This window comes from Eutrigla gurnardus, assembly GCF_963514095.1.
Source record: "Eutrigla gurnardus genome assembly, chromosome: 24".
NCBI lineage: Eukaryota > Metazoa > Chordata > Actinopteri > Perciformes > Triglidae > Eutrigla > Eutrigla gurnardus.
Window position 1 is genome coordinate 4485334 of NC_139935.1, and position 27155 is coordinate 4512488.

The 27155-nt window shown below is 46.3% G+C and overlaps 2 protein-coding genes across 18 annotated transcripts in view; both read left to right on the top strand.

Moving 5' to 3' along the window:
• Positions 1-27155, top strand: part of mbnl2 (muscleblind-like splicing regulator 2) — a 63077-nt gene that overhangs the window by 23106 nt on the left and 12816 nt on the right. For 4 of the 17 annotated variants that reach the window (XM_084004200.1, XM_084004201.1, XM_084004191.1 and 1 more), the window contains 7 exons: positions 3321-3485; positions 4200-4403; positions 5464-5724; positions 8522-8575; positions 9004-9148; positions 10393-10428; positions 14341-15733. In XM_084004200.1, coding sequence (XP_083860326.1) covers positions 3321-3485; positions 4200-4403; positions 5464-5724; positions 8522-8575; positions 9004-9148; positions 10393-10428; positions 14341-14465 — 990 coding nt within the window. In that variant the 3' untranslated portion in view covers positions 14466-15733. Of the gene's footprint in view, positions 1-3320; positions 3486-4199; positions 4404-5463; positions 5725-8521; positions 8576-9003; positions 9149-10392; positions 10429-11524; positions 11620-14340; positions 15734-27155 lie in introns of those variants that run through there. The other 13 variants (XM_084004193.1, XM_084004192.1, XM_084004204.1 and 10 more) reach the window with 13 other exon arrangements.
• LOC311009958 (ras-related protein Rap-2a-like) lies at positions 19718-26441 on the top strand. Its single transcript, XM_084004414.1, has 2 exons — positions 19718-20116; positions 25225-26441. Exons 1-2 carry the CDS (start codon positions 19803-19805, stop codon positions 25460-25462), a joined length of 552 nt encoding a protein of 183 aa, XP_083860540.1. The 5' UTR covers positions 19718-19802; the 3' UTR covers positions 25463-26441.

The window sequence follows — 27155 nt, forward strand, 5'->3', positions numbered from 1 at the left end:
GTCTACTTGTAGTAACCATGAATCATGACCCTTGTGTTGCTTTAACGCACTGCTATTTCTAGTCTAACCTTTCACTCATTAATTCTTACCTACTCCACAGTATAATATCTCCCCTAATCCATATCAAATTCATATCAGTACTAACTTTATTGATTGATAGATATGACACAAGGCAAAACATTGTAAATACTGGAGACGTGGATATTTAGTTATTCTTCTTGTATGAGCTTTTGAGGTCATTCGATTTATTGCACTGCACTGATTCCTCTCTTTTTTTAAACAGTGTTGGAAATGTCATTACCATGACAGCCCTCGCAAAGTCGCTGAATTTATTTGCTGCTTCCACCTCCAAACGCGACAAAAAAGGAGACAAACCTGATTTATGCAAAGACCTGGCACGCTGCTGTGGTAGATCGTGAATACATCAGTGAGGAATGGCTCCCCAACTAAGTTTGACGGGATGAAAGGAGGTGGTTTTTTTACGAGTCCGACGCTCGCACTTAGTGCGGCCGCGCCTGCACGTTATGAAGCACTCTCCCAAGTAGCCTCACCGCCGTTTATCTCATCACTTTAAATGGGGAATGATGATGAGCAATTGCGAGAAAAGCGTGTGTCACTCACAGGTTATGGATGAACCGAATGCGGAGCAAAAGGGAAGGTAATGGCTTCGCTCTCGGTCCGCGTGAGTGACAAAGTGAGCGGCGTGGGTCCGCGGCGTGGGTCCGCGCGGGGCCTTTATGTGTGCCCGTCTGTGTCTGTGATCCCTGCGGGGAGCGCTGGTGATGCTGCGCTTCCCTGCAGGACTCGATTTGGGATGCTGTCCAGGGCTCAGCTTCAGCACCGGCTCCCTCTCTCTCTGACACACAGTCACACCCGCCCACACAGTTTCTCCTGCACACACATGCACTGTTACACCTGCCTACGCATTCTCTCTTGTGGATGCACCTTGCTGGTGTCCGCGGCGGTGCATAAGGCTCCAATTAGTTCCAACACCTTTGAGGTTTCAGCGCCGTTCCTCTGGTCCGGACTGGGTTTCACAGAGCCGGGCGCTTTGTGTGCAGCAGTGCATTTGTCTATGCGCTTGTTTGCTGGTGCGTGTGGGCGACGCTTGTTGTGATTCTGTGATTTAGTATGCATATGTGTGGGCAGGTGTGATTCTGCGTGTGTGTGTGTGTGTGTGTGTGTGTGTGTGTGTGTGTGTGTGTGTACCGTTGTGAAGGTATCACTGGGTCGTTGCAGCTATAACACCAAGGAAGCCGGTCCCCGTCAGGCACGTGGCTCCGGGTTCTCTCTGTGAATGTCAAACCCACTATCTGACACGCACCACAAAAGACCTTAAATCTTATCGTTGTATGTTTATTAATGTGAAAACAAAAATTACAAACCGCAGCTCTCTCAGCCGAGAGAAAAGTAACAAGATCAATAATGTGTTTGATGTTCTTTAATATCTGTCCTGAAGAAACGGAGAGCCAGGTTTTATTAGTTTTTTCCCCTTTGATGAGACTGAAGATTATTTGTTATGTACACTGGCAGCCAGGCTAGATTAAAAGTTCTTCTGTGTTTTTCTGCCCACCTTACATACAAAAAAACAAAGCTGTATAGAAGTTGAACTGGTTGCTGCTTCAAATCCCCGTAGCACGGCGAGTGGCACTCAAGCCTTTGTGTGAGCAAAGATAATCCATACCGTGCTTTTATTCACAACCCAAGGGATGCGTGCCAGATCCTAGACTTTACTAAGAATAGTACGAAAATGTATTTATTGTATGTTTTTTCAGGTTCAACTGGCAATGCTGAATAAAAACAAATGTTTTTGCCATTAACGATATTGTGTCAATAAATTAGGGATTATTTCTTCCATATTGATGCATTTGTTGTATTTTATTTACAGCATAATTAGGCAGCACTAATTGTCAAGCAACTGCCTAATGAAAAATAAAATACAATCTATTTAAATAGAATTAAATGTGACACAGAATATATAGCTACAGGGCAGACAGCAGATATATTAGTATGCCTTGGCAACAACAAAAAAGGCCCAGGTGTAATAATAAAAATAGGCAATCAGACAGCATGCACAATACCAGGACCCTGGAGCTGCCACGTCTGAATTTAATACCGCCGTCGTTAATGTTATTGATTCCACCTGCACGTTTCCTGTTATGACGGGAAGAACCGAGCACCTTTAGGATCATCAGAGAGCATCGTGTTGTCTTATTGCAGCCTCTGACTCCATGTACTAGCTGACTGCTCTCTATTTAATAACAAGTGTGTTCTTGTTTCATATTGTCTGGTGGCTTGTTGTCATTCTGAATGTTTTATTCAGGACTTAAACGCTGTTTGAGCACAGCTCTTGAGTAGTTAAACAGCTCGTCATCGCTGCGTCGGCAGAGCTGTCATATTTTTCTTGTGAGGGGGAAATTAGAGGAATAATTGCACAGCATAGCTACGGTGCGGTGGCTCGTTCTTGTACGGGGCGTCCGCATGCTAAACGGAACCTCTGAACCTCCGCCCTGCTTCACATTCACCAAGACGTGCCGTGTCAGGCCGGCCATGTCATCTCCTCTCCCTTTGTCTTCTTGGCCTTTCCCTGTTCTCTCCCCTTTCCCCTCTGTGCTAATTCACATCACTCCACTCTGCCCACATCTTTTCCACCTCACCTCTACTTTCCATCTTCCCCTCCGTCTCTTCTCCCACTACCGTAGTCCGGCCTCCACTATGTCGCTCCCTCCTGACCTCCTCTCCTCCATCCTTCCACCCACTCTCGCCGCAACGAGGCTCCATATTGGTTTATTGCGTTTGCCATTAGCCTCTGGGTTGACAGTGTAATTGCCTTCATCCACCAGGGCATCTGTAAGCCTGACCCCTGCACACCCGCATTTGCATCTCCACAGAGAACGCCGGCTGACCTGTGCGTCAAAAAGCCACAAAGTTATAGTCGCGGTGAATCGCCACTCGAGCCCGGCTGTTGGTCCACCTTTCCTTGTTTCCATGTCAGTGTGTGGACGGTACAGGCGGAGACCTGAGTCTTTCGTAATTATTTTTCTACTCAGAGCCCAGAGCAACTAGCTACACCCACTGGATGAGCACAAACATGTATGTTTCACTCCCTCCAAGTATGAATATGGATGCTGCCTTCAAGCACTCTGCATTCCCCGTCAAAATCTATGCCCACAAAGGCCAAGTCCTCCAGGCAGAGACGCAACCTGTTCTTCGTCTGGTTCATTTTCAAAAAGGGCAGCTTTTTCAGTTCATTCTGTTGATCAGAAGACGTGAAGTCAAGACTGTTAATGACCTCGTTTGTTTGTTTCTCCACCGCTCAGGGCCGTTGCACGCGAGAGAACTGCAAATACCTCCACCCGCCCGCTCACCTGAAGACCCAGCTGGAGATCAACGGGCGAAACAATCTGATCCAGCAGAAGACAGCGGCCGCCATGTTGGCTCAACAGATGCAGTTCATGATCCCCGGCACCACCATGCAACCTGTGGTAAGTGCTGGCATCGCTGCTGTGGGAGTCGACTGCCACGGAGTGACTCACTATGAAAACAGTTTCTTCAAACCTCCATGACATATCAGGTTAATCATTCGGTATGTTTCTCTTTTGAGTGTCACGGTTTTGGCGCCAGCTGTAACTGTGGAGCAGGTTATGATTGAGGAAATGTGCATTCTTTCAGACACGTTGCTGTCATCATCCCTCTCAGATTACCCCCGTATTCAGATAAGATTTGTTCTCACAATAGTTATTGAGAGGGGCTTTGATCGAAGCACAAAACGTCTACTTAAACCGGGCTCTGGGAGCCGCTCTGCAGTCGGAAGTAGACTCCGGCTGCACTGGGCAGCTGCCAGGTGTGTTTAACTGCATCAATGCGCGGCTGGGTGTTGCTGAAAAAGAACATGCTGGCTCAGCAAAATCTTCCCAGGATACATAGAGGTTAAAAAAAAAAAAAAAAAAAACCTGCCTCCTCTTGTTTCTACCCTTGCATCCCTCTCTTGTTCTTTTTATCTGAAACCTATCCTCTCTCTACCTGTCAGACCCGCTCTCCCCCTCCGCCCATCTGTCTCATGTGTCTCTTTCCCCGAACTCTTTTTTTTTTGTATCTGCCTTTCATCCTCCAACGTCCGTCCCTTCATTCCTCATCTTTCATCCCCCCTGACTGCTCAAAGTAAGTGTCTCTGAACCGTCGTTCTCTCCCGTTCGCAGCAGACGTTTCCCATCAGCCAGGGTCTGGGTTCCAGTGCAGGTTTGAGCTACGCCCCCTACCTGACTCCCATGACCCACAGCATGGGCCTGGTGCCCACAGACATCCTGCCCAGCTCCCCCTGCATCGTCCCCGGCAGCCCGCCCATCTCCGTCACCGGCGGCTCTTCCTCCAACCAGAAACTGCTGCGCACTGACAAGCTGGAGGTGACCCACCCAAACACGCTTTCTCACACGGGTGGCTAGTCATACCTATTGTGGTGTCTCGCGGTTGTGAAGTATAATTATGGAAACGCCTTGCTGTGATTATGGGTGTCAAAGCGACGCAAAAGATACATGCTGTTAATAACAAGCTCTGATTTTTGTTTTGATCAAATAGTCACAAATGCATGCGTAATGTTTGAAAATATTTCCCTCATACTGTGCTGCCGGAGAACAACACTCAAAAATACTATCTCCGTGGTTACCACAGTAGTTGGCATAGCAACGAATAAAATACACACACGTATGGACTACATCTTTAGCCTTTGATTGAACCTTTCAGTTGCAGCTGCCTGGTGTATAAATTGCCGGAGACAAGGAGCTGACAGGATAAACAAGTTTTCTGTTTCATAAGCAAGCAATGTATGACTTACATGAATACGTTTTGAAGTTGAATTATTAAAAAGTGCTACTTATAGTGTCACAATGTAATTAAAATGCAGTAGCTGTTTATACCAGCATGTTATATGTAGCTGTTCAGTGTGAATTATTATTATTATTATTATTAATCAGCCTCCTTACTTGACAGTACCTCCATGTTATCCTTGCATATATGTATAAGTCGATGTTGTGAGATAACAGTAATTTAATCTGCAACACTGAATGACAAAAGCTTGGTGATCGACAAGTGTTTTTATTTTTTTCACTACATTTTTTTAAAGATAAACAAAAATCTCCCACCTAGAGGTGATGCGTAGGCGTGTGCCTGTATGTGTTTTTCTCCAGGAGAGCTATCACTTAGCAACCGAATGAAGTTGGCACTAATGAAACAGTATCCCTGTGAGACACGTATACACACCCACGCAGAACTAGCATGTGTGTGTGGAGCGCACCAGTGTTTTGCATACAAGCCGCTCTCCATGTGATCACACGCAAACCTCTGAACTGTTGACTCATCGTCACTCACAATCATTTGGGTTCGGCACACATTGAACGTCGGTGAGAGAAAGGTTTTCACGTCCCCGTGTGTTTTTCCCGTGTGCCCCCGTCCGTGTGCTGTTCCCAGGTCTGCCGTGAGTTCCAGCGGGGCAACTGCGCCCGCGGGGAGACCGACTGCCGCTTCGCTCACCCGAGCGACAGCCCCATGATCGACACCAGCGACAACACGGTCACCGTCTGCATGGACTACATCAAGAGCCGCTGCTCCCGCGAGAAGTGCAAGTACTTCCACCCCCCGGCCCACCTGCAGGCCAAGATCAAGGCCGCCCAACACCAGGCCAACCAGACAGCTGTGGCCGCGCAAGCCGCCGCCACAGCTGCAGCCATGGTGAGAGCACGGCACTACAGCTTACCTACTGTACCCTGATGCAACACAGTGGTAGAGCAGGAAACACACACACACACTTGTCCTTGCAGTAAGCAAACACAGTGCTGATAGTGTCCATCAAGGCCTTACAAGCTCTTAGTTAACTGTAATTGTAATATCCAGGGAGACACCTAATAAACAAGTCATAAATGGAGGTTTAATGGTTGTGGAAGAGCAAGTAAACACAATATATACAGTATTATTCACACTGAATAACCTTCATATTAGCCCCGGAGCTGCATAGGCACTGCTAGGTACTTCCGACAAAGCACAGATTGTTGTATTTCAGAGAAAACATCCTGTTGCTTTTAGTCGTTTTGCGGCAATTAAAACACACGTAACTCACACGTAGGCCTTCACGATATGAAAACACATGCTGTCAACAACGAGACCCACAGTAGCATAAAATGTGGAGCACTGCTTTATTACTGTATAAAACATACCCACCTCTGCTGGTTTATTCTAGTGGACAATAAACAGGGTTTAGGCAGAACTAAATGCATGAGCATAATGCCGCAAGAACAATCCGTTATTATCTCACCGCAGTCCGCCTTTATTTTCCAATGCCCTTGGTTCATACAGAGACAATGTGCTGGCTCACCCTCCATCCCACTCCCCCCCCCTTGCTCTCAATGATAAGTGCGGCTCTCTGCAGATCAGTGTAAATTGAATCGGGGATGGATGAGGATGTAGCCTCGCTGGGTGGGGGGTTTACATTCCTCTGCCTGTAGTTGCTAAAATCCCCCCAACAAGACAGACGGATGGAGATGCAGGCAGACAGACAGCGGGAAGGGTTTGGCAGTGTGTCTTGTCTGTGCCTCACCCTCCCCCAGGCTTTGAGTGGCTTCTTTTGAATGGTCCTTTTGGCTGCTGCACTTGCACACCTTGTTCTGCGCCAGTGTGCCGGCTGACTGTTTTTTTCCCTCCGCGGCATGGGCATGCTCTAGGCGTTGCACAATAGCGCTCTCATTGGCTGGCTCCATCGCTGCTTGCTCTCTTCGCCCTCGCTGCGTGTCGAAGTTCGAGCCGTCGACCGCGAGCTCAGGTTAGTTCGTGAAAACGGCGAGGGGATTGGAACATGTATAAATCACAGAGAGCCCAAGGCGCTATAACCCGATGTTGCCCCGTCAGCGCTGTTCTTCTTACAGGCACGCTGAGTAGCTTAGCTCAACAACCTGCCCCGTCAGGTACACAGTGCTTCGTCAAACAAGAACATTGACTTTATCTTCTTCGTGCATTCTCTTTACAATCTCATACTCCTCCCATGTGCCTCCTATGCCCCAGTTTATCAACTTTATGACCCAATTCCCAATTACCCTCAGCAGTTACAAGCCGTGCTGTAGGTGAGCAGGGTTAACCTTAGGACAATGAGTTGTTTAGTCAGCACCTTTAATCCAATTTTCTTTTAGCCCCTAGCCTAAGCTGAAGCGCTTTTATCGCAGCACCCATAAAACTCGTATTGCTGCACCGCTGCAAATAGGTACTATCATTATCCATAACTCACTTTTTTTTTTCTTTTTTCTTTTTTTTAGCAAAAGCAAATAGGCTTAACTGTACCGTAGACGAGGTTGCACATTAACTGATACAGTAACAGTAACGAGATCCTCTTATTGAGATTATGTTGTTTTTACTGTGCCACATTATGTGTTTGCTTGCCATGCTGCGATCTCCTTCCTCATTGCCAGTCGAATGCGGCCATCTTTGCTTTTCATGTCACTTTAATAGACCATCTTGCATTTTGAACTAACCACAGAGTCTGAGCATCAGCAGTGCCTTGTCCATTATATATTGTTGCACACTGTTAGAGAATCCAAATACGTGAAGCAGGAGGCTTGTGCATGGACCCCTTAACCGCTGTGCTCATCACACCCATGTCATCTTTTTTCCCCCCTCCCAGCAGTGACGTTTTTTAATCAATTAACAAGTGGAAACAAAACGATTTATCATCACCTCGTTAGGTTGGCTTCGCACTAAATAACACATTAGTTAAAGTCCAGGTTTTAAGATATTTGCTGCATCTCGGAGGGATGTGAGAATAAACAGAGCTCCACATTCTGTGATTGAACGATAACACGCATTGTATCACCTCCCCTGTCCCAAGATCTGTAGTTTAAACCTGCAAAGGTGTGCAGTTTTGAGGGCAGAGTTCACTAATTTGAGGGGCTTTGACCAGAGCTCACTCACTTGGTGTTTTTAGACATTTCTCAGGCCCCAAACCACCTCCAGGAGCCCTGTAATTACTGTGTGACTGTAGCACTTCTTAGAAAACTGCAAAGAACCTGTGTTCAGATCTCACATCAAATGTCAGCCCAGTATTTGTAGTCTGAATGTTTGCTGCATTTTTTTCTCTCGTAGAAATTACAACAAAAAAGGATGATTTACTTGTTCAGAAATAGCTGACGTTACTACTAAATGCTTTCCCAGTAGTTATGAAATACATCATAGAATCTTGCTTTTTTTTTTTTAACCAAAGGATAATGTAGATGCTTTTTTTTTTGCTTTTGTACTAATTCAAAAAAACGTAGCAATGTTTCTTTTAAAGTAAACAAAACAGTTTTTTGTTTATGTGCATGCCTATTGTTTTGTATGTGGTATACTTGCATTCAGATTATTTTTGTTTTTGTTTTTTTCCTTCTCACCTATCCACAATGCAATGCTGTCCCCCATGACGCACCTCTGCTTGCTGTTACCTGTATGTTAATACGCTTGAATCCCATTGGCCCACTGCCATCATGTGCTCGCTGCCTGCTAATTAAAGACTCAGTCGACTGCCAAAGCAATGAAGCGACCCCTCGAGGCAACTGTAGACCTGGTACTTTGACCTTTCACCTTTTGCTTTGCATGTAGCTTCTTTAATTGTACTGTAGCCACTCACAAAAATTTAAGTTGGCTCTTTTTGTGTTCTGTGAAACCCTGTAAGAAAGTATAAATATTTATCATTTATGATCACCAGTGGCAATTCTAGATTGTACTGTTCCATTTCTTAAACCGTAATGTTAAGAATAATTCCAGTTATCACTGTTTTTTCTTTAATGTGTTGTTGATTGCCATGGTGTAGTTTCACATTGTCCTTGTGATAGTTACAGCAAGTTTTTTCCATTTTTGTTGTGCTGTGCGTAGACAAGTAACATTTACAAACATGAGTGGTCGTGTGTAAGTACGCGGATCAAATCTACTGTGCTTCTCTGTGTGTGTGTGTCTGTGTGTGTGTGGGTGTGTGTGTGTGTTTTCGGTGTGTAGGCGTTCCCGCACGGCGTCCTCCAGCCCCTACCAAAGAGACAAGCACTTGAGAAGAGCAATGGCTCCCTGTTCAACCACAGTGTTTTGCACTACCAGCAGGCGCTGGCCAACGCACAGCTCCAGCAGCCCGCTTTCTTTCCCACAGGTAAGAGCTGCCAGTCGAACAACACACACACGCACACACACACACCGCTCATAGGTATGCAGAGCATGCAAACACACAGAATGTGCTCAGCTAATCTTCTACTCATCACAAACGTGTCTTCTATTTGGGTGGGGGGGGGGCTCCATGGCTGACGTGACATCGTCAGATTCGTCTTGTAGTTTCTTTTGAAAGGCGAGGCATGTAAGGAGCCCTGCTGCGCCGCTGTTTTCTATTCAATATATCGTTATTAACTATTCACCGTGCCATCCCCAAACTTTGATGTGGCGCCTGCCAACATAAACACGTAATCGCTGCCAGATTGAAGGGCAGCGTGGGGCTTTGATCAGCGCGATGCAGGATATGATATATTAGCAAGCCTCCCTCAACTGTAACGCATACAAAAGAGCCAAACTAGTCCTGTTGTTTCCATCACAAAGGCTGTGTTTAGGCTGCAAAACTATAAAGAGGATGAGAGTCCCATCCTTCACTCTTCTTTTTACCTGCTTGTTTCTTTCCCTGTGGTGTGAGATGCCTGACAGCCTCCCCCCCCCCCCCCCCTCTGTATCTGTGCGTGGGAAGTAACCCCGGATGGGTGGGGTTTAGACGGAAACACCAGCACCCATAAATTTGAAATTGACTTACCTGAGTGGGAACCCATCATCCATCATCACTCTCTTTTTCTAGATATTTAGATTGCTCATTATTCTTTCCTCAAACCCTTTTAGCATAATACCTTAATTAATTGTACTAGTTGCAGCTATTTAGTTGCAGGGGTTTAATTGCAGTGGTTACAAATATTGTCTCCGTCTTCTAACTGAGATACTGATATGGAAACGGACACCATTTTTAAATCAATAGCTGACCGATTATCTATCGTTTCCTTTCTTCATGCCTGCAAACTATTGATTCATTCAGCTTTGCATCACTTTGCCACGATTTCGTAACCTAAACCGAATACGTTTGCTTTGTTGTTTAGCTGCCGCTGTATATAAACGGTATTTTCTCACTAATGCCATAACTGAATAAGGGAGCTCCTCTGCATGCTACTGATAACTGCATTCATAACTGGCTGGCAGCACCACTGTAGCAGTAGTTTGTGTGTTTTGTCGTGTCTAACCTTGTTGTTCTCCTCCCTCTCAATTAACCCATTTATTTCCTCCTCTGTCTCTCTCTCTCTCCCTCTCTGCCTCCCCCCCTCCTCCCTTCTCCCTCCCTCTCTGTCTTTCTCTGCATGACCACAACAGGGTCAGTCTTGTGCATGACTCCTGCTAGCAGTCTTGGTAGGTCCTGACCTTCCCTTTGCTCTCTCACAGACACTATTTCATGTTGAAGATTAGGCCGTATCTGTAGCTCTTGCAGGTTTGATGAAATGTGGTGGAGATGGAGGAACTTGCCATCAAACGATGATATAAAAACACATTTTTACGTCCTTTTTGTGTCACCTGAAAGAGTTTCAGTCTCGAGCCTTCAGTTCCTGTTTCCCGACTGACTTACTGACTAATGAATGTGTGTTTATGATGAAGATGGTAGATTCAGTAGCTCAGACGTATCTGTTCTTAAGCTGTAGGATAGCTCCTGTCTGTTTGCTGTGCTGTGTTGATCAGGACATTTTGAATCTGTTTCCCAGAGAACTGATGTCGGCCACAGAGCTGGAGAGTTTGTCTCTGCTTAAAGGGTATGGGAATTAACAAAAAGTCCCAGTTGGCTAATCAGCAGGTCCCACATTAATGAATGGATAAATAATGATTTTTAAACACGCTATTACAAATATACCTGAGTAGAAGTAGCCACCTGGGTTTTTGGTGTCTTCCTGCTGTTCAACTTGTCAGCCCACTTGAATTTGGAAAAAATGAAATTCCCATCCCTGCTGCCAATGTTACTGATTCTTTGTAATTGGTGTCTCGTGCCTGCCAGCTTCTCTGGGAAAAAAAAAAAAGCAAGCTGATTTTCCGTGTGAATTTCCTTACCTGTGATTGTAATCAGCTTCTCTCCTCTTGTTTTTGTTTTTTTTTTGTTTGTTATTTTTCTCCCATTCTCTCCTTTTTCTTTCTTTCTTTCTGTCTTTCTCTCTTTCTCTCCTTCCTCCGTGCTTTGCATTGTGAATGGTTGCATGCCATCTGCCGGTGTAACCCTAACGATGGCTTGCTGGCTTTCTGTAACATCCACCACCACCACCACCACCATCAACTACTACAACAACAACAACAACAACAACAAACGAAACCGCCGACACACACGCATCACAACCGTTGCCATGGTTACCATAACGCTCCACCTACCTGTCCATCGCTGCCACCTCCTCCCCTCTCCCCCATTCCTCCTCCTCCTCCTCCTCCCCCCTCCCCTCACCTCCCCTTTCCCACCCTCAAAACAAAGTCCCAATGATGTACAGTGCTACGCCTGCTACTGTCTCTGCAGCAACAACTCCTGCCACAAGTGTCCCCTACGCAGCAACAGCACCAGCCAATCAGGTTTGCTCCTTTTAAAGCTTTCTTTCATCAGTCCCCGGAGCTCTGAATAAGTACTGCCGTCTATTAGTGTGCTGCAATAACCGGCAGCTGAGCCTTACTCACGCCCAGCCCCTCCCCATCCATCCATCCGTCTGCACTGGGCCGGCTCACGCTGGCATGAGCGCCTAAGTGGGTATTTTCCATAGAATTTCAAGCAGAGGGGGCACCTGAGCAAGCGGGTGCCAGCGTGCACTGAACCGTAATTCGCTCCGGGACGAGCACTTCTTCAGAGCTCCCACATTTGCAAAGTAGTAATTGTGTTGTGTTGCACTACTTCCTGGTTTTGTTTTTTGCATGTTCTGTTTTATTTTCCACTTTTCTTGTTGTCGTCAAATCAGCCTCTCCATCTGCAACAGGGGGCGTCATCTGTACCGCTTGTGTGCTACGCAAACACACACACACTCCAGCCAAACACATACGTGGACTTTGTGCAGCACTTACAACTGCTGCTGTGTTGGATTTCCTTTCTTTTTTTTCTTGTTTCCACCCATCTCAGTTTCACCTTTTTACCGTCTGGCCGCGGGATAAAAGGGAGAATAACTCCTGTGAGGAAACAGTTAAGGGCCGCACTTGTCAGGGTGGGACGGACACAGGGAAAATGATCGCAGGAGCCGTCTAAAAATGGCCTGCAATCGGCGGCTCTCCTGTTGCTGCGTGTCAGCAGGAGTCGGGGAAGCGGGGCCAGGTTTGAATGCCAGAGTGACGCATGTGTGCCCCATTTTAAACCTGGAAATTTCAGCACAATGCTGGCACTCTGGCCTCGGGCAGATGGTAATCATTTACTAGTCCAGCACAGAATAAGTGTCAGTGCCCTGAGGACACAGCAATTATTGTTCCACAGGTAGAAATGTACTGGAAGTGGAACAATCAATGTTCAGTGGGTTCAAAATCGTCCCCATTATTATTGTTAGAACTAGTTTCTTTTTTCTTGCTGTGCCAATCCACAAAGACAAGGCGTTTACACCAATGTGAGTGAATGGACACCTTCAAATTCGACAATAATACTACACAGTACCTTGTGCTTTATTGCTCCTCGTAGGCCAGGAGTGTGTGCACTTCCTGTGAGTCACCGTCTCTTCCTGTAATTGGCATGCAGCAGCAGTAGCAGCAGGAAGCGGCGCTGCTCTTTAAAGATGCATGTGGAACGAGGAGCCGGAGAAACACTGACGTCAGCCCTCGCTGTCTGTCTCCGTCTGCCCCCCCCCACTCCCCTCCGCCCTGCATGACGATCCCTATAGCCAGGACACAGCTCGCACGTATAACACGCCTTTTTTACCGCAGTCACCCCCGACATCTGGGAGGCCAATGTCTCAGCCCGAAACTGTGAGCTGCATCACCCTCTTTAATGTACATGTGGTTTCCTCAAGACAACGTGGACAGAGCATATTGATAATCATATGCCTGTTGTGTGGGGACTTAAATGATATACACGTGGAGTAATACGCGTGCATGGAGGGACAGGATGCTGCAGACGCTGAGAGGTTCAGAGTCTGGTCATCTCCTGACCGTCTGAACTGTCATTGTGACATGACGAGCAGGAACCAATCACATCGTTCCATGTGACGCCGTGCATTAACCACGTGCTCCCAGCGCTGATGTCTCTGGTAACGTCTCACTGGGAATTGTGAGGTTGCAGCGCCCTCGGCTGCCCGAATACGGCATTACATCACATCCGAGACAGGCTGCCTCAGGATCGAAAGAAAGATAAGTTGTTGTAATTAAATAGAGCTTGTTATATCGAGCACCTCTTCAGCTTATAGCAGGGTTCAAACTCTCACTTCCCCGTGCTATAATTATTATCACACAAATTAACAGACAATCTGATGCAATTACAATAATAATCTATTAATCTGGAGAAAAAGAAACGCCACGATGCTTCTGCAACGCATATTTTATTATCCAACCATCATCATCCGCCAGTCTGCAACATGCTGCCGCTGCTGCTGCTGCAACACAGGACCTGCAAACAACTCTGGGTGTTTGTTTCGCTCGCCCGCGGTGCCAGACAGGTGGGGCGTACCATCCGACATGTGGCTGATCCCACCCGTCTGCCACACGGTAATATTCCTCCACTTTCCTCGTAGCGCGCCGTGGAGCGGCCGGTGCACATCACACGCTCTGTGACCAGTGGCTTCTGTCCTTTGCTGGCTGTCTATTGTATATTAACAAGCACCACGCTGCTTTGTACTGTGTTAGCTTGTTGCCAGTGGCAACCACGTGATGGCAGCCAGCAGCTCTTCTTCTCTTTCTCCCCCTCTCTCCCTCTCTCTCTCTTTCTCTTTGTTGTGTGTCGGATCAGTCTGTATCTCCCGAAGAGAGAACACACACAGAGGAGACCAGATCTGAGTCAAATGCTATTTTGCTGATCATTTGCATGAAACACGAAGCTCAGCCACTAAGACAGGGAAGTGCTATTCAACGTCTCAGAATGGTAGAGCAACATATATATGGGATAAATATATTGTAGACCTTCTTCTTCTTGTGTTTGCTTTCTCCAGAGAACTTGAAGCACATTGACGGCATAATTAGGCGGAAATAAAGGCAAATAGTGTTTGACCCAGATCACACCAAAACGCGATAAATGTTTTTATAATAATTAACACATTTTCTCTCTTCCAGGTCCACTAAATGTGCCTTTTTGTCCTCCCCTTCCTCTCCTCCGCCCCTGTCTCTCTCCTCCAGATCATCCTGAAGTAAGTTTCAGGAAGGAGTCGGAGTGTCACGAAGCTGCACTAGGAAACCCAAAACAGCCCCCGTGTACATACTACCTTTCCTCTCTCATAGAGGTCCAGCAACCTGCATGCTAAGAGTGTAACACTTCAATTTAACGTAAGAACTGCAGTGCCGGTGTATCACACACACACACACACACACACACATTAAAACAAAAAGATATATACTGTATGTATTGCTAGGAAAAAAAACTATTAACAGGAAAAAGTCAGAAATACTCTTATGTATAGTACTACATACACACATAGCAGACACACTATAGAGGTCATTTTAACAACCGTTCTCCCAAAGTACCGTGGATCCCCTCTTTCATATTTATTCTACAAACCGCTGCACAATGTTCATCCCTTTGATTAGTAAAACAAAAACAAAAACAAAAGACGCTTGATTTGCACTGTATGAGACATATAGTGCTTAATGTTTAAGTGGGAAACAGGAAGAGGCGTAGGAGAAGAAAAAACCAGTGCACAACCGCATCGGCACACTCGAGAGCTTTTTCGTCTCGCGGTCTTTTTGCTTTTCGAGGTTGAATGTCCTTGGAGGGGAGGGGGGGGGCAAGCTCATGTGTAGTTAATGTGACTGTTTCTGCGAAGGAGCCTCTGTGACCCCCAGATGCTGTTAAGATCCCCCCCCCCCCTGCCAACATTTCATCTCTGGAAACATCTTGCCAAAGCGGAAGAGGTCGGTGGATTCAACCTGCCAGAAAGCAGAGCCACATTCTGAGAAACACCTCTTTTTCTCTCTCTCTCTCTCTCTTTTGCCATTTGCGAAAGTTGCTCACAGCGCACCCTTTATTTGTTCCCGCCGCCGGGTTCAGTTCTACGTTCGGAATAAGATTGTGCACGGTTTTTTTTCGCATGCAGTCCGGACAGGGGAGGACAGCGCCCCCGTGTTGACAGGTGACAGTCGTGGCCATTACCGAAAAAAAGCCTAAAGGCTCGAGTCCGAGTGCCAAGGGCTTAACGGAGCTCGGGGGTTCAGACGCACCGAGCCTTGCATGCGTGTTCGTATCTGGAGACTGATGGTCTGCCGGCAGACTGGGACTTGAAGCGAGGTCTAGCAGGTGATGACAACACCAGGTTGGAGAGAGGGTTTTTTGGGGGGGGGTGGGGGGTGAGGGACTAAAGTGCTAAGACTAAACAAAAACAAAAAAAAAACGGTGCATTTGACGACGCTCGTCACGCAAAAGATGACTTGAACTTGGACCGGAGGGCTATCTGTGACCGTCGGTTGTCCTGTCCAACCCTACTATCACCGATAATCCTGTTCCATTTTAGAAAAACTGTAGAAGTGCCTAAAAAATGCTCATCAACAACCAATTCATCCAGAGTGTATCACTAAAAAGTCACAGACACCACGCACCGGCTGTCAGGAGCTAAAATGGGACTTTTTCGGGAAAGACATCGCATTTCACCGAGCGTTACCGGGAACTATGGTAACCGTTCATCGACATCACAAGTGACTTTATCGAGACAAAAAGAAGTTAAAGAAACGACAAATCAAAAAAAAAAAAAAAAAAGAATAGCTTTGTAGAATGTTTGGTGACTTTCACGGCGTCCCATCGTTTCTTACCGTGGTTTGAGTAGTTTACATGAGGAACGTGAGTGAGGGGGGAAAATGTATTGTAAACTGTGTAATGTATGTAAAGTGTCTCTTATTTTGAGAGTTTCTATTCATGGTTCTAGAAATGTTTTCAAAGTTATTTAAAAAAAAAAACAGAATTTGTGTTGTTGTCTACTATCAAGGTGTTTTTGAACCCCTCCCAAACCCTCCACCGTCTCCACCCACAACAATCATTTGTCTTATTTTTAGACCAACCCTCTCATTCATTCTTTTTATTTGTTGGCATATTTTTAATAGCGCGTTTTTAAGTTCAGACTAAATCTTATTCCTCCATATGTCCAACATTCTGATGTAATTGCATGGTGCTTGATTAACATTGGCAATCCACAATCATACCAACGAGCTCCACTCTGGTTTCACCTTTCTGGTCTCATTCACTCTGATTGTCTCCATATGCATTATGATTTGTGTGTAATATTTGTGGAAGGTGGTTTTTTCTTTCTGTTGTAATTTATCTTATGTTACTCTCGGTCAAATTTTAGTCAGAAACAATGTCTGTTAACTATTCTATTTTGAAAAATGAATGTAATTTATTGAGCTGTGCTACGTTCTGCACGGTTGGTCATTTCAAGGTTTCGCCTGTCAGCTCAGCGAATGAGAAGTCAGAGGGGCGGGGTTTTAAACGCCAGCCCACCAATGGAAAGCTACAGGATCTTTCTTGCCTTCTCATCGATTGAAAAAAAGATTTGTCGCAGTAACAAGCGTAGTTGTAGAGTTGCCTGTGTTGTTGGGGGGGGGGGAGGGGGGGATGTTTATTGTATAGATGAAATTTTACCAAAAAAAAAAAAACGAAGAAAATTTCAAAAAAGATGTACTTTTCACTCTAGTATAATAGTATTTCATAACAATATTAAGTTGTTGCTGTGGCAACCAAATGTTGCGATTACTAAAGTTGGGTATTTTTGTAAATGACATTAAGTTGATTTTTTGTTTTTGTTTTGTTTCTTTTTGCTAGTACACTGTACACAAGGTAGATTGTAAAGGAGATATGAACATTTCTTATTCTTCACTGAGATTATGACAATGACCTAATATTTTCATTAGCAAATAACAGCCCGTATAGCGCTGTGACTGTAACACTTAACTAGATTTAAAGTCATCAATGTTACATAGATTATATATATAAATATATAAAAATATATATATATAAGATCTAAATAATCTATAAATGAATAAGTTCAGATGTACAACTCTTTCCCCCGACAAAGGACCTTTAGGTTCCACACTGAGACGTTTTATTCGAGGCGTATGTATCACTAGAGTTAAGGATTGCACTTTTCGTATCGTTTAAAGTCTTTCATTCCCCTTTAAGGGTTTTAGAGGTTTCCCCCCATGTTGCATGAGAAAACAATATTTTCTTTTCTTACTAAAAATGTATTGAATGTTTCTAGAGGAACAAAAAAAGAAAAAAGTCTGTACACAAAATGTCCTCATTCAGTGACCCACGATGCCCCTGTGTATGGATCCTCTTGAGGTGTGTTTTTTTTGTTTGTTTTTAAACGTGTTGGCAATGATTGACTGATGGGGTGGGGAGGGGAGGGGGGTGTAAGCACTTTCTGAGCAGTTGGTCAACTGAGCAGACTCAGCTTATCCAAACACTTTGCCTTATCTTGAGTCCATCGTGCTTAAGGTTTTATGTTTTTCAGAGCTCTTATACAAATTTTATGAAGGAGACTTGACCGGGTCTCTTTCCTCAAAATCCCTTCTCAGTTTCATTTCAAATATGTATCTTTATACCTTTTAAAACAATATTTTTTAGGGTTTTAATGTGCACATCACACGGCCAAACGGTGGGGGCTGCAACCAACAGTCACTGATTTATTTTTTTCTTCTTCTTCTGGCCTCCCAAATCTGTACCGAGCTCTTTTTGTCCCATTACAATGGGACTGTTTGGAGCTTGTAATACACCGCTTTAGCCAGCAGAGGGCACTACACTGGAGGATAACGACCGACTGTGCCATCATTGTTGCAGTGTGCCCCGCCAACAAAGACATAAAGACAAATTGACAGGAAGACCCTCATTGGATTTATAGTTTCGATGTAATCATTTTTTTAAATGTATTATTTTTTTCTTTTTCTTTTTTCTTTTTTTTTGCATATATTTTGTGCTATTTTATGTTTCTATAGTCAAACGTTTCTTTGATTCCGGCAAGATAGTGTAAAATCTATTGAAAGAAAGAAATAAAGAAAATCAAAGAAATGCTTCGTCTGGATCTCTTATTCGTGTCATGTGAAGGTCCAGAACCGGGACCTCTCAAAGACCGCCTGCTGGTCCCTGAAGTCCACTTTGGGGGGACGACGGCCATAGAAGGCAGAGCACAGGCTCAGTTGAAGAACACTGAAGGTAATGCTGCTTTCATTGAACCGGGGCGAGGAGCCCAGAAATCTAACCGTGTTGCCAAAGGTGATGAACGTAGCGTTGAGGCCTTCGACCAAGCAGACTCTTTCATTTGTTTCCTGTGTCGTTTCCTGTTGCTGCAGTGGAGTAAAGAAAAACAGATCCGTATGAGAGGTCGATAATACCACTATTTTAGTGACTTAGTCTAGAAGCTAACTTTGTGTCTGACGGCGGGGAGACTCGACGGACTCAAGGTGAGTGTCATGTGACCGACGGAGGAAGCTGAAGGCGTCCAGAGTTTAAAACGGAGGACATGTTGTTACTGTGGCAACCCCCGGTTCTGAAAAGTGAAGCTGAAGTGCCTTAAACTTGCATTCTCTCTGCTGGCCATCAGGGGGCGACTCCTGTGGTTGCAAAAAGTAGTCGGATTGTATTAAAGTCTGAGGAAATGACCCCACTTCTCACTTGATTTAATACCTTATGCTCTCAATCTCTAGTTTCAAGTCTTCAATAGAGAATGATTTAGTCAATTATAGTCCATTTAAAGTAGCCATTAAGCAGGATATGCTTTAAGGCGGGGAACCTTGTGATTGACAGGTCGCTACCACTGCCGATTGTATTCCTCAGAATAATTTGCTCACTTCCTTCACGGGTTGCGAAAAGACGCCAAAGGCCAAAATGCAAGATGGTGAACTTGAGGCTTCAAAACCATGATTGTGACCAGGTCTTACACCAGGGGTCTCCAATCTTGTCCCAGAGGGGCCGGCGTGGCTTGGATAAGTGTCTTACTACTAGTTTGGCTCCCAAACATTCTTCACATTAGTTTTATTTTGATGAAACATGAGTGTCATTTCCAAAAGAAGCTTTTTTTTGGGGACAGCCTATCAAAAATTCCGCACATCTTCCCGCTCTCCTTCCGCTGTTGCTATGTGGCACTGATCACCTCCCATACCTTCCAGGAAGCAGCAACATCCAGTGATGCACCGACTCCAGAGGCGTGGATTCCCAGCAGGACCGTCGCCTTCCTCGGGATAAAAAAGGGGGCTCTTCGCCTTTCACTGAGCGGGGGGAGAAATGTAGTGTTAGCCTGCTGTTTTTTTTTATCGGCACACGCAGAAGATGTGCCATCTCCTCGCGTCTAATAATAGCCGAGCCTTTTTTGGGGGGGTTGTTGCCACGCCGACGCCTTATTGCATTATGGATGCGTCTGGAGATAGCGTGGGAATCCGCCAGTAGAGAGCTGCTCCTCCCGGGGCTGAATGCTCCAGCATCCCGCGTCAGGATCCTGCTAAACCCCCGTGTCATGGTGGTGCGAGTCTAGACTGCTGTGCGCGCTGAGGAGGGGTGGTGGTGCTGGTGGTGGAGGTGGAGGAGGGGGGGGATGCGCTTCTCGTGTCCGCTGCTGTTCACTTTATTCTCTGCATGCCGGATCTAAACCCGCAGGAGCGCGATGCGGGAGTATAAGGTGGTGGTGCTCGGCAGCGGCGGGGTGGGGAAGTCCGCCCTCACGGTCCAGTTCGTCACCGGGACCTTCATAGAGAAGTACGACCCGACCATCGAGGATTTCTACAGGAAGGAGATCGAGGTGGACTCGTCCCCGTCGGTGCTGGAGATCCTGGACACGGCCGGGACCGAGCAGTTCGCCTCCATGAGGGACCTCTACATCAGGAACGGCCAGGGCTTCATCCTGGTCTACAGTCTGGTCAACCAGCAAAGTTTTCAGGACATCAAGCCCATGAGAGACCAGATCATCAGGGTGAAAAGGTGAGACCCTCTATTATATTATTATACTGCAGATTGAGGTCATTCATCCTGTTTTAGGCCCCTTTATTCAGGAAAAAGTTGTGTTTGGGAGGGGGCACTCATTCCTGGACATCCCCTCCTTCATAAATCAATTTAAACAATCCCTCATCTCCTGAGTACCCCCCCCCCTACAGGAATCCCCCGAGGGCCCCTGAATCCCATAATGTTCGATCATTCCGCCCCCCTCCTCTTCCTCCCCGCCTGGATCCATCTCCGGCTCATATGGTCCTCATAAGAGGCCCCAGCTGCGGCTCACCTGTCATACATCAACCCGCTGAACCCTCACCATCGGGTTTAGATGTCCTCCGCCCCCCCCCCCCCCCCAACACACACACAAAACTGACTCTGGATGGCTTTGATCAGTCCAGTCCATTACTCAACAAATCCACTGAGCTCATCCAGCTTCCGGTGGTGACACATCGTTTGGGGTTTTTGTAGGTCTTCCAGCTTAAAGGCGGCGACATGCGAGTTCACAAAAGTGTATCATGTATAAATAACCCCCAACAAAGGTGGAATGTAAGAATGAAAGAGGCCTGTATGGGGACCTATGGGGGGGCCCTAAACTCGAGGGCCGCTCTCACGTCTAAATGCTAATCTTAGCTTAGCATAAGGACTGGTAAAAATGTTTATGTACTCACACTTTATTGCATCTAATCTGACGGAAATGGGAGGAGTTGTGCGCTAGATTATTTCCTAGTGGCGCCGATGGAATCTTGTCATCATCACGAGTTGCCAGGCAACCAGCTGACACTTCAGGAAGTCACTGCTCAGGCCCAAGAACTAGTCCAGCACAAAGCCCCCTCCCAAAAAAACCCAACTTTGTGTGTTTTTTTTGCAGATTAAAACGTGATAAAAGCCACAGAGGCAACCAAACCCGTGCTAGTGTCTCATCACAATCACATGTATTTCTGTGACTGCATGTTGTGTCATTCATAATTCAACCTGCATGGTTTGGTGCAGTCCTTGTCACCTTCACCCCCCCCCTCCTCCACGAACCCGATGCTCCCGTGGAACAGACGTCACAGGCCGAGTGGAAGCGTCGGAGGGGGAACAGCACCGACGAGGGAACTCCTCCAGAAATGAAAAATAAAATGGATAAGCCGCTGCTGCCTCCGCTGTCCTCAAGTGTATGCCTATAAATATTTCAGACTTTTATTTCACACTGCTCTGGCTTTGAAGCAGGGATTTGTGTCTTATTTCTGAGCATGCAATGGGACACATTTATATATCGTAGATACATTTCTATCAGTTCGTAAGTGTCCACATTTAAAACAGCAGCACAATAAGCTCACGGCCCTCATTAGCTGGGAGATCCTCCTCCTCCCTCCTCCCAACCTTCCTGCTGAGCCAGCAGCAACAGCGAGCACGGAGATACAGTGCGTGCCCACTCACCAGAACTTAATGGGATTGTGTTGGGTTGGAAGCCAAGAAGACATCAGGCCTCCATTAGGGAGACATATAAACCATCAGGGGGGGGGGGGGGGGGGGGGATCTTCTATGTTATGTGCTCCATGGGGTCCAGGTGTGGTGAGGCCCCCTGCTGTCCACGTATGGCCTCCGAGGTGCAGCAAGCAGGAAATACTTTATTCTTTTGTTTCCACAAGTGAAGTGAGAAGATGTGTCAAAATGTACACTTTTTATGCTAAGCTACGCTAGCATGCTGCAGTTACCTAAGTGGTGCTTTTTTTCCCCTTCCCAGCACAAAGGCTATTTAAGGGAATCAGTACGAGACGCTCCGCCATGATTAAATCATGTGCTTTTCATTACATATGTGCAGGATTGATGCATATTTCAGCCGGGACGCGCCGTCTCTGGCACACTTTGTGGAGTCCAGCGCCGCGTGGGCTAAGCAAATAAACAACATCTGGGTGCAGCCCTCCTCCTCCTCCTCCTCCTCCCCGGCTAATGATCCCCTCGCTTGCATGTGAAGGTTTGTTGTCGTGTCGGCCCCAGGAGGAGGAGGAGGAGGAGGAGGAGGAGGCGCGTTCAAAGGGCCCGGGCTGCGTTTTCACGCTGCACTGATGCTGTGTCTAATAGCAGGAGGTGATGAGCATCGTGCGTCGCCGAGTGGGACCACAACTACATCTCCCAGGGGGCACTTTGGTGAAGGTACAAAGTGACTTCCTGACCTCAGGTTTTTTTAGTGGGAGAGAGTCGGAGAGTGCTCGTTGTCGCTCTGCTTTCACCATTTTCAACCTTAGACTGTTTTTAAGCAAATAGTGTAATTAATAGCAGAAATATGCAACATTTGTGCAGCAGATTGTGTTTTTTCTTTCTTACTTCCTTCCTGTTAGTCATCGTTTGGCCCCCTGAGGAAAACAGCACATTGCTTTGAGTTGGGATTTCCCACATTTAGATGATTATCGCTTTTTTAAACCAGACGGACAGAAACCAGAGATGAATTGTGATAGCAATGTTTACAAAGTGACAAAACCAGTGTGTTTTTTTGTTGTTGTCGGTATAACAGGAAGTTGACAAGGGGCTGGGTCCTCTGTAGCCGTTACAGGCTGATCCCAGACCCTCTGAAACGCACCTTTATTTCTCACTCTATGATAATAAAAGGAATTAGTGCCTTCTAGAGGAGCTGAGGCACTAACGATGGAAATGAAAGAGCGTCTCCATCTGCTGTGCAGGCTCTTCTCTTTGTCTCAGGAATGTTTTGCGTGTTTGTTGCATCCTTGCTTTCCTTCGCCGCGTGGCGAGGTGGATCTTTGTTCTCCGTGGACGCCACAGGTTCTGTGACTCTCCTCTCCCGAGCGGCGGGTCGGCTGTCACCGTGGCGGAGCTGCCCCGGCTGCTAATTAACAGCAGATGCAGAGAGAAAAAAGGGGCGGGCTGCGGGGGCGGAGATGCCTGACTGTAATTTGTATTGTGTGTTTGCCGCCGTGGGGCTTGTGAAACAGGTAAGTGAAGTCACTGGCTATTTAGCACAGCAGGTAGCCTTAATAAGGCTGTTGTAGCCCTGAGGCTAAGTGGAAACAGTGCATCTTATTTTAATAAACACTGATCCTCTGTGTGTGGGAGGGCTCATGTGTTTGCATTTATCCCCCCCCCCAAAAAGTGGGAACTTTCTGTGCATCTGAGCATCTTTTCATGCAGAGCTCAGCACTTTTCCTGTGTGAACGCCAGTCTTGGAGCGATCAATCCACATTCAAACGTCCCCGTGTGATTTCATTAGGCGCCTTTAATCCGACTGTGTTTTCTCCACAGACGGAGGAATCAATTTAAAATCTCATTATATATAATTTACTATTATTGTATGATCAGCATTAAAGCTGTCATTTTTGGCCACTTGGGGGCAGCAGAGCAAGCTGAAACCCCAACACTGACATATTACCTTCTTTTTCAATCGATTTGGTACAAGTGTCGGCAAACAGTTGCCTGTTTATGAACTCCAGATAGTTGCAGGACACGTCACGGCTGATGATATCAGCCCGTAAACCCCCACGAGGCAACTTCTGCTGTTGCTGCACATCGAGCGGTCGGGAGTTTCTCGAGGAGGGAGCGGCAATGTCGATGCTGCAACAAACAATCTCCATGCAGACCCCCCCCCCCCCTGCAGAAGCTGGCTCTCCCTGTGTCTTTGTGGTTATATATAGTTTCTCCTGCGAGGCTGTCAGATTGCATTTGTCTGCGTGGTGCTCTCCTTGTTCACACTTCACACCCTCTAGACTCAGGCATCCCAAACACACCAGGCCGGGCGAGATGCTTGTCCTGCTGAGGTCAGCTGCTGTGTGTGTGTGTGTGTGTGTGTGTGTGTGTGTGTGTGTGTGTGTGTGTGTGTGTGTGAGGGAAAATGCCACACCGCAGGGAAGTCTTTGACATTTGAATTTTTCCGAGCAGAGTTTTCCTCCCGCTTCACAGCAGTTTTTTTCTGTCGTTCGATCCGGACCACTCTCACCCGTTTGCTGTCTGATTTCCATCTGCGAGGTCAGAGGTCGAGCCTCATCCTCGGACCCCCAGCGAGGCGTTCCCGAGGACTCTTCAGCGGGGGCTCACGCTCCGGCTCTTCTCCTCTCCCAGCTGAGCAACGTGGCAGCAGGCCACCAATTTGGATATAAGAGCCCATTTCTGCACAGCACCAGTGGATCAATAAGCCGGGCTTCTGAACGCACTTAGGAATGACTGATTGGTCGAGGCTATTAGGTGGTGGGTGCCATTGTTGTGAGAATACATACGCTTTCCTAATTGACATTCTGCAGTTATTCCATCGGAGAAAACATGAAGGACATCTTGCTGAAATAAAATACTGAGCACCTGAACAAAACACCCTTCAGTGGACGAACACAAGTATGTTTACATATGTTTATACATAAGTCGCCCTCATGCTAGTCACATATTATTTCCTGTAAAACACTCCATGGTAATACGGCGACGTGCTGTTTTAAATGAAGGGGCACACAAGAGCTAAAGCTAAATCGAAAAATAGTTATTTTCCACGGAAGGAAGCTGACGTCGCCCCCCCTCCAATGTGAGAGCAGCACATTAGCGTCATTCAATTATTCAATAACCTACACCATTACTCTCCCCCAGCCTGGTTTCCTCGTATTGATGGATGCAAGAGGGCCGCGATCGTCAGCCGCACGCTGGGGGGAAGAAAGCTTTTGATCCGCTAAGACGTGCTTAGTGCACGATGGAGATGATGCAAAGTGGAGAGCTAACGATTTTAAACAAGAAACAAGCCATTAAATGTAGCGCTTGCATGCCACACTACTGCATATATATATATATATATATGTTCTGAATCCAGGAACAAATGGAGCTCACACCGTTGAAACGAGGCAGTTATTTTTTCCTGTTGACAGTTTTCTAATGGGACCCCCCACTGATATCAGACACCCAGGGCGGGATGGAGGCCTCCTGGGAAGCTGGAACCTAACGTAGCCGTGTTTATCCCTCTCCTCTTGTGCATTGTATAAACCCCTTATTGTTTAGGCATCTAACAAATACGGTATGTAGGCCAACGACACACACACAGTTTGGTCTCCCTCTCCCACATCTCCCTTTGGTATCCTGTCGTAGAACCCATTCCAGATGTACGCTGATGTTCAATCCTCTCTGGTTTCCAGGTATCAGCAGGTGCCGGTGGTGCTGGTGGGCAACAAGGTGGACCTGGAGGAGGAGAGGGAAGTGTCCCCCAGCGAGGGCCAGGCTCTGGCCGAGGACTGGGGCTGCCCCTTCATGGAGACGTCGGCCAAGAGCAAGACCATGGTGGACGAGCTCTTCGCCGAGATCGTGAGGCAGATGGACTTCTGCCCTCTGCCGGACCGGAGAGAGGCCTGCTGCCCCGCCTGCAGCGTACAGTAGCAGCCTGCCGGAGGGGTGATGGACGGGAGGGGGTTAGAAATTAGGATGCAAATGAATTTTGTCTTAGATAGATTGATGGAGGGATTTAAAGGGAAAATCCACTCTTTCTACAGCTGTTTCTACTCGCTTTCTGTACCTAGCAGTTTAGGCCTGTGCTTTGATTGAGACGGCATTGTGGGAAATGTAGGCAGGAGTAGACAAATTAATTTTTCAGCATACATCACTCCTCGGACACAGGGTGGATTTTTCCCTTGAGAGAGAAAGAAACAACAACACTTGACCTCCCGCGTTCATCGGCGTCCTCCTGATGAAGAGGAGCAAATGTTCAGGGTTTTCCCAAAGGCAGCACGGTGCCAAAACCATCTTAAAAGCCATCCACAAAAGAGGATCATAGTGCTGAACGCTTATTCGGGGAAACCAGCCCAAAACGGGGATGGCAGTTTTTGTCGGTCCTCTTTTCTTCTGCTTGTGGTTTTTTGTTTTTTTTGGCACTTTCGGGACCTTTTTTTGAGCGCAAAGACCGAATCACCGAGTATCCCAACGGATGTCAAGTAACACCACTGTGAAGGAGTCATACTGGACGTTAATCTCACAGCAGGCCCGCCTGAACTAGGATGAATGGACTGATGAGTGAATGTTTAAGAACAAAAAAAAAAAAAGCAACCGCACCTTTGGGGAAATTCGTTCGGAAGATCCCAAATGTTGACAATACTGTGGATGACGTGTGCATGACGTCGTGCTGTCACACCGACATTGAGTACAATCAACCTCACCCAAAGAGACAATAATCAATCGATCGACCGATCAAATCAATCAATCGGACACTTGTCTTTACAACTTACAGATGATACAAATGCCTTGTTACATTGTGAACATCGGTGTCAGTGTATAGTTCATTTATCTTATGGTCACATCGGATATGTTTGTGGTTCAACGTGAGAAACACTTATTTTCAACAAAGAAAAAAATAAATCTTTATGCACAATCGTGTCACGTTTTAATTGTATTCTTATATACTTTGAAGTTCTCTCCTCTTTAACTTTAAACCCTCCAGAGGTCATTGGATTTCTCTCTGTGAAAATGTCCTTTCAGTTTGGTTTATTTGGCGGTGATCTGGCTCCCTTTCGTCCTGCGTCGAGTTGATTTACGATGTGTTGGTCCTGCGGCTGCGTTCCCTGGCCGGGAGTCTTTGCTGCTCCAGCTGCTGCCATTAGTGCCAGCGCGTATACTGCTGATTCTGGCCCTGAAAAGAATCCAAACATTTGTCAAATCTGAATACCATTAGAGTCCATTAGAGGATGAAGTTGGGGACATGTGAGGCTAGAGACTGGAGCCAAGATCATAACTTTGGATTCCATCCATTCAGCGTGAGAGGAATAGTCCTTCATCACTTAGGAGAGAAACAAATTGTTGAGGGATGTCATGAATATCAAAACTATTGTACAAATGCCCACAGGAATAACAAATAAGAATTATTATTATTATTATTAATATGTTGTTGTTGTTGTTGTTGTTGTTAGGGTCTGTTGGTAAATTATGTATCTCTCTGAATATATATATATATATATATATATATAAACACACACAATATTATATAAACTGTATATATCAATATATCATACAGTTTATATAATTCAAAACAAGTATTGCAGGGTGTCCTTTACATAAGCCGCATTGAAACGATTGCCAACAG